Raw genomic sequence first — 7,689 nt, forward strand, 5'->3', positions numbered from 1 at the left:
AGAGGACGAAGTTCCTTTTGATATATATATATATATATATATATATATATATATATATATATATATAGTTAAAATTAAAAGAATTTGACTTCTCAAAATATGAGGTGTACATTTATTTTAGGATGTAGTGTGCATTTATTTTAGGACGTAGGGATATTTGAAGATCTGAAAAAAGACACAAAAGTAGTTGTTGGAAAAAATATTAATAGTATTATTACTTGAGTAAAGTATCACACGTCGAACAAATAAATGCACAATTTCTGCACACTCAAAAATATTTACTATATATGTACTCTATTGACCGTCTCCAACAACCATAACTTAAAATATAAGATTCATTTATCCTTTGGATTGTGCTACTGTTAAAAGGTTTAATACCTATTTTTTGTCTTCTCTATCAATAAGACGAGACAACTCTTTCTATAAATAGGTCTTAAAGAGAAAGAATACTCAAATTTGGTATATAGGTATTCTGTTTGTATAGGTATTATTTTGGAGAAATTTTGGTTCCTTGTTTCTTGTTTTGGAGAGCATCTGGAACCGATTAAGGTGCCGTTCGTTTCAAGGGAAATGGAGAACAGGAAATATTCCAGCCGGAAACACAATTATATTTTGTATAGGCCACCTACCTCTGGATTTATTCCTGGCCATTCCTGGCCCGGAACGACAGTAAACGAACGAGGCCTAAGTGGTTTTTTTTTTTTTGACGAAATTGCTGCAGCGAACAGAGCCGGTTCGCTTGGAGCGAAGCTAAGAACCGCCGCCGTATTGGATTTGCCTATCGTGGATCCACGAGCATTGCTCTCCGCTCGCCTCGTAGACATGTGGCTGACTTCGCCAACTTGGCCTGTGCATCTGGCAAGTTCCAGAAGCCACGCCACCGATCGTGAGTGTCTGATTATCCATCAATCGAGCATACTGGCATTATCCATCCAGCTACCCATAAAAGGCGACCTGAGAGCCGAGAGAAGCCAGATCGAGCGAGCGTTTTCTCTTCTGGCAGATCGAACTTGTACCAACAGCTAAATCACTACTAGCAGCGGCGGACTGCAGGAGTGGACGAACGGACGACGATGGCTGCGCCAGCGCCGCATCAGGGGCAGGGGCAGCAGGGCGACCACCACCAGCCGAAGCTGCAGAAGGTGATGGTGGCGGTGGACGAGAGCGAGTGCAGCGGCCACGCGCTGGAGTGGGTGCTGCGGAACCTGGCGCCCACGCTGGCGCCGCCGCTGCTGGTGCTCACCGTGCAGCCGCACTTCCCCCTCGGCTATGTCTCCGCCGCGGCCTTTGGCGCACCTCGTACGTACTGCTCGATGTCGATCTCATCTAGTATTTCCTTGCTCACTCCACATCTCGATGTCGGTTGAGTGGGATGCTTCGTTCGATTTGTTAGTGGGCACCGTTCCTCCGGTAGCTCCGGAGCTCATCAAGTCGATGCAGGAGCAGCAGAGGCAGCTCACGCAGGCGCTCCTCGACAAGGTCGTGGCCATCTGCGCTGAGCATGGGGTATGTGCACCGCAGATCCGGTTTCCTTTTCCAGAGCCATAGAGAGATTCAGGTTGCAACTTCTAACAACTTTATCCGACTTCATTAAAAAAAACCAACTTTACCTGAACATTATCCACTGGCTCTGTAACATGTACAAAGAGAAAGACTGGTATGGATTGAGGCATTGAGCAGAGTTTGTTTACCTTATTCCAGACTGCAGTAGTGTGTGTTCTGTACATATTCAGTATTGCCATTTCGTTGCAACGATCTGCCATTACCTTCATCCTTCTGTTTGAATTGCAGGTGGTTGTAGCTAGCATTACCATTGCCATTACCACTATACTACCCCTGTTTGAATTGCATTGCAGGTTGCTGTAGAGACAATTGTTGAGGTAGGAGATGCAAAAGAGATGATATGTGAGGCAGCTGAGATGAAAAATGTTGATCTGCTGGTTCTTGGAAGCCACAGTCGTGGGCCAATACAAAGGTATATATAGTTTAGTATCTTGAATCTCGTTGTTATGTTTATGTGTCTATTTTCCGAGTTGCCAGCACAAAGTAATTGGTAGTTGTATTTATGTGTCTAATTTCTGAAAAAGGCTGAGCCACATTCCAGTTCTGGCTTACTGACCAGGAAGCCTTGTTTAGCCTATATTCCAGCTCTCGCTTAATGAGTACTCCCTCCATCCAAGAATCTTGGAGAGTCAAAATATTTTCACGTTTGACCAAAATTATATAGAGTGAAATACTAAGATTTGTAACGTAATGTGAGTATACTATGAAAATATAATTAAGAAAGAATCTAATGATATTTAGTTGGTATCATAATAATTATTATTTTATCATATAAATTTGGTCAAACTTTGAAAAGTTTGACTCTCCAAGATTCTTGGAATGACTTAGATGGAGGGAGTAGTTAGGACATTTCTTCGATTTGACTACTACATACTGACAGTGGCAAGTTTTTTTTTCTCCACATTCCAAAATTGTTCTTTCTTTAAGTTCACTCGAGCATTATATTGGGGGGCAGTTAACACAACCTATTTCTGGCAAGTTCTGCTTTGAGCAACGACCAAAGAGACCCAATATAACTTGAAGAAAATATTGTGTTCCATGGATTGGCTTCCTGTTATGTGGCGCAAGGCACCCAACAAGAATAATCCTGAGCACTTTATCATCCGTTTTCTGACCACTACCCTTTATCGTCGCTGCAGGTTGTTTCTTGGGAGCGTCAGTAACTACTGCGTACACCATTCAAAGCGTCCAGTTCTTGTTGTGAAGAACCAAGGCTGAAGGTTCCTGTTCCTGAACAAATCAACTCCCTGGTCGTCCTAATTATGTTCGGGGTATTTATCAACAAATATGTAAGAAGTATTACTTTAGCCAAACACATTGGCAAATAAAATAGCTTGCTTCTGGGAGGGCCGAGGATGGCAAAGGAGGGGTTCCTTTTTTTTCCTTGTCAGTTTGTCTTGCTTCCGGACTGGCATATATACGTTATGGTCTCGCAGGGTTGTAAATAAGAACTAGTATGAACTTTGTGCGTGTTTATGCTTGATGTCAGTTATTCTGTTATGGCCTGGCTGCTCATAAACATCTTTGGGGTACTCTCAAAATATATTCATTTTCCATTGATATCCAAAAAGTGAACACCGTTTGTACATTTGTACTCGTCTCAAAAAGACTGTTGTTGTTGATTTTCAGACATCTTATTTGACCATCCGTCTTATTATAATTTTTTATATAAATATCATCTATTTTGATATGACTTATTTGATTATTAAAGGTACTTTGATAATGATTTATCTATTTTATAATTTGTATAAAAATTTTGAATAAGATGAGCGGTCAAATATGATTGGCTAGAGGGAGTATACTGCAAGGGTGTGTTCGGTTAGTCTTCAACCCTAGCATTTTGTTTGAATGGGGCAATTTTGGCCTGTTTGGTTGCCTGACCAGCCTCTGGGGCCAGGCTTCGTCCGGCCTTCCGTATAGTCTTAGCCAGGCCCAACCAGAAACACCAGGTTGGTGTTTCTTCTAGAGCCAGACTTCGACTAGTTCAGCTGAGTTTCTCTCACCGTCTGATGTTCTGTGCTAGCGGCGATGCTCCTCCTCCCACGTCGGCACTCCTCCTCCACGACATGTAGTTTGGTGTAGAGTTTGGCTCAAGGAAGTCTTAATAACCAAACAATAATGACAATCAAAAGGTTTTAGATTGTACTCCCTCCAAACTCTACACCAAACTACAGCCACAATTAAAGGTCAAAAAAAGAGAGCAAATGTATAGCGGTTCTTTGATTTATATCATATGTCACGTGCACCGTACATCATTTACATTATCGGTACCCATGATTTGAATATCTGGCCTCTTATTCGTGGACCGTAGAATTCAATGTTATGTGTTGACTGGTGCTATAATATAGTGCCAAAAAAAAGGGGGCAAGACATTCAGCAATGTTATGTGTGTAAAGACTAAAGAGCACGACGCAAAGATTGCAGACGATGCAAAGAGCACGGCGAGCAAGAACACAGACCATTTTGATGTAATTATACCTAAAGTACTCCCTCCATACCAAATTACAAGATATTCTAAAAATCTTAAAATTCAAAGTTGTAATGTTTGAATTCAATTTTTTTGTCTCAAATGATTGAATGAAGTCTGTCAAAATTAAACCAAAGAAAAGAAACTTCTTTTTTGTTTTCAGGAGAAGAAAAGAAGAGCTTTTGAATACCCTGAAATGAACATATACACTAGCGGCCCAGCCCACTATTTCTGTACCCCTTCTATTTCTATCCTAGTGCGCTTCCGTCTCTCTCCTACCGATTGCTCCCCTTCTTCTTCTTCTTCTTCTTCTTCTTCTTCTTCTTCTCTCTCTCTGCTATAATGTCGCTCCATCCGAACACAACCGACTGGGCACATTGCCCTAGTAGCGTTGGTGGTGTTTCGTCGGTTGCTGCCATCTCTCCTGTGGTGGCGTCGGTGAGGGTGGCAAGTTGGGAGGAGGCTGAGAGTGGCGGGAGTCTTACCGTGGAGTGTGGACGACAGCCCGTCTGACTTGCTAGACCAAGGTGAATCGTGAACGGTGGTGGAGTAGAGTTGCGCTGCTCGCGCAGTGTACAAACCTACGAGGGACACTTATTTATAGGCCGAGAGACCTTGTGGTAGAAATGGCGAACACCAGAACTGAAAAGAGAGGGTGAAAAGAAACGCGCAGACCGCGAAGGGGGACGATGGCAGTTGCCCAACGCGATGACATGGCGTGCTGCCCCAAACTCCACCTCGACCCCGTGTATGTGTATCCATGTCAGCTATGGTAGTGGTCTCGCAGAGCTGCAGAGACTCCTGCAGAAGCAACATTGGCCTCCTCTCACTCAAGCAAGCGTTGAAGTGCGACAGTGACTGCTCGATGACGTGAGAATGCTGGACCTGATGCTAAAGCTGAGACTATGTGGTCCCATTGCAACAAAATAAATTAATATATAATTGAAGTTTGAGCTGCTCTTCCACTGCTTGCATTGGAAGATTAACTACCTCATTGTGCTGCTTCATCGATATGGCTTTTCTTTTTACTAAAACCACCACAGAACGTTCGCCGCCCTGCCCTGAATGATTGCCTTGCTATCCCCTAGATGCACAAGCCAGTAGTTGTGCGTGTCCAGGATGACGCCACGTGACTTTGCAAAGGAGGAAGCCCCCACCCGCTTTTGTTTGCTTACCATGTGTTTGGTTTGGATCTTTGTACGAGAAATCTAAAAACTTTTTGGATTTTAATACTGTAGCAGTTTCGTTTTTATTTGACAAATATTATCTAATTATAGACTTAAAAGATTCGTCTCATGATTTATAGGTAAACTGTGCAATTAGTTATCTTTTTTATTTATATTTAATGTTCCATACATATACCGTAAAATTCGATGTATATTGAATCTTGTAAAGTTTTGGTTTTTTTTTTTTTATGTCCACGAGCTCGAGCACGTGAGCCATGCCGGCCACCGCATTGGGGCCGCCGGGGCACGAGCGAACGAGCCGCGTCGACTGCTGCATCGGGCCCGCTGGAGCCCGAGGGGACGAACCGTGCGCCGGCCACGGCATCGAGAGATTGAGAGAAAGAGAGAGAAGAAGATGCTTTTAGCCACTGGCACGTGGGTCTCGGCAAATATAAGAATAGTTTTTTCTCAACAGCAATATATAGAATAGTCCCTAGAAGCATAAATTCAGTTTTCTCAATCCCTTATATATGATTTATTCTAAAAAATCAATTTCTCATATACAGTAGATGATTTAATGGAAAGGGGATATGTGGAGTTGCTCTGATCATCTACACCTACCGCCGCCCTGACGACTGGACGATAGTATGACCGTCAAGTAGACAAGTACTGGCTCCCTGTTCCTGACCGATCCTGTCTTTTGTCCTCGATGGCAAGTTTCTGAAATTCTGTTATTTCGTAGGCCTAGAAGCATCATGGCGAATTTGTTTTCCTTGTTTTTTAGGGTGAACACAGCTGGAAGCATAGGCGCATTACAAGGCGTATCCATAACAACATACAAAATCCTCGTGTCAATATTTTGACTTCTTTTGTTTCATTATCTTGAAATAAGCTTTGACTTCATGTACATATACTATTTAATTTGTTACATTAAATTTTCTTGTTTATAATTGCACTTGAAAATAATGTTCTCATGAAGATTAATTATGAAGATATAATTGCATATTTTATTTTAAGAAATACTATCACCTCTGTCCTAAATTATAGATCATTCTATCTTTTCTAGATACCTGGTAATTTTTTTATGCACCTAGATATACAATATATTTAGATATGTAATAAACGCTGTATATCTAGTAAAGCAAAAACAGCCAATAAATTAGATCGGAGACGGTACTCCTTACTAGTCATAAGAGATCAAAGTCACACTACCAATGATAAAAGTTCACTTATATATATACTTTTATATGTGATTTTAAGAGATGTTGAGTAAGCAATTCGTTGAAGATGCTACATTCCAGCCAGATGCTTTTTGGAGAGCCGAAGATAGTACATGTATGGGAACCAAATTGCGATATGATAACATTAAGCCTTAGAGACACTGTATAACTCGGGGAATTCCCCAGTGACATAACTAGCCCGGTACAACCACTCGTCAGATTAGTAGACATACTCCAGAAAATCTATTAAAATAAAACCAGCCGATGCCTAAAAAACAGTAATGCACATCCCCATCGAAAATCAGTTCCTCGGTTCCGCATCTATCGCTGCTTCATGCCGAGGCAGGATCTGGGATAAGGTCCTTATTTATGCTTTCTTATTCGCTGTAGTCAGATGAATATGAAGTAGCATCTGGATCCTCATCCGCATTCATCTCCCCTCCAACATTGCCATCCTCTCCATCATCACCAGTCTCATCATCTTCATCCATCTCAACATCGGCATCGTCAACTGCTTGATCTGCATCATCTTCTTCAACATTCTCATCACCTTCAGCATCTTCATCCTCCTCCTCAGTCTCATGATCCATCATGGACATCGTTCCATGGTGCCTGGATCCACTAGAATAACCCATTGAGTAATCTAGAACTTGCTCTTCATAATCCTCATCCATGGGCTGGCCGTTTTCCTCGTTATCTTCTGACTCTGATCCAGAACTGTTCTCATCACATTCGTTGTATGTCACTCTGGTCTCCAGGCCCCACTCATCTGCACCAGAGCTTTGTGGAGACTCCTCAACGGGGGCAGGCTTTGAGCTGCTAAGCATGCTAAAGCTTCCCAACAAATTTTCCTTTGGAATTGATCTGGCTCTGCCTGCAGATGGCTGCCGAGGCCTCACAGTTCGACGTCCTCGTCTACTACCACGACCACGTGCACGCCCTCGGCGTGCATTCTTCCTTGGCGCTTTATCAGAAGCAACAATTTCATCCTTGAATTCGATCCTTGATGAGCTGCTAACGCCTCTTGGGATCCTTCCACCTCGACTTCGACCTCTGCCTCCCCTGCTACCTCCTCTACTTCCACGTCCACGTCCCCTACGACCACTACCAGGAAGCCACCTTCCATCATACAGATTCAAACCAGTTGGTTCAAGTATACCTTCTTGTTTGCTCTTAGCAACTGTATACCTTGATGGAAATTTCTGCAGGTAAGGAATAACATAAATATGTAATTATATAATTTCCTAGGGAACTGATGATAGCATCATACTCC

General features: G+C 42.5%; 2 protein-coding genes across 2 annotated transcripts in view; one reads left to right on the forward strand and one right to left on the reverse strand.

The window, feature by feature from the left end:
• The first annotated feature begins 822 nt into the window (after positions 1-822).
• On the forward strand, positions 823-3,151 carry LOC8155339 (universal stress protein A-like protein). The gene is made up of 4 exons (XM_002489026.2): positions 823-1,299; positions 1,394-1,506; positions 1,857-1,975; positions 2,703-3,151. The coding sequence occupies exons 1-4, from the start codon at positions 1,074-1,076 to the stop codon at positions 2,779-2,781; spliced, it is 537 nt and encodes a 178-aa protein (XP_002489071.1). The 5' UTR covers positions 823-1,073; the 3' UTR covers positions 2,782-3,151.
• A 3,260-nt stretch (positions 3,152-6,411) lies between these two features.
• Positions 6,412-7,689, reverse strand: part of LOC8155530 (homeobox-DDT domain protein RLT2) — a 13,387-nt gene continuing 12,109 nt past the window's right edge. Inside the window, exon 6 of the mRNA XM_002489028.2 lies at positions 6,412-7,618. Coding sequence (XP_002489073.2) covers positions 6,794-7,618 — 825 coding nt within the window. The 3' untranslated portion in view covers positions 6,412-6,793. The remainder of the gene's footprint in view (positions 7,619-7,689) is intronic.

This window comes from Sorghum bicolor, unplaced genomic scaffold, assembly GCF_000003195.3.
Source record: "Sorghum bicolor cultivar BTx623 unplaced genomic scaffold, Sorghum_bicolor_NCBIv3 super_139, whole genome shotgun sequence".
NCBI classification, from domain to species: domain Eukaryota; kingdom Viridiplantae; phylum Streptophyta; class Magnoliopsida; order Poales; family Poaceae; genus Sorghum; species Sorghum bicolor.

What these genes read in the sequence shown, in the direction of transcription:
- LOC8155339 (XM_002489026.2), top strand. Translation starts at nt 1,074, where the DNA reads ATGGCTGCGCCAGCGCCGCATCAGGGGCAGGGGCAGCAGGGCGACCAC. An exon ending in CGCGGCCTTTGGCGCACCTC is followed by an intron (nt 1,300 to 1,393) that starts GTACGTACTGCT and finishes TCGATTTGTTAG; the next exon opens with TGGGCACCGTTCCTCCGGTA. An exon ending in CCATCTGCGCTGAGCATGGG is followed by an intron (nt 1,507 to 1,856) that starts GTATGTGCACCG and finishes ATTGCATTGCAG; the next exon opens with GTTGCTGTAGAGACAATTGT.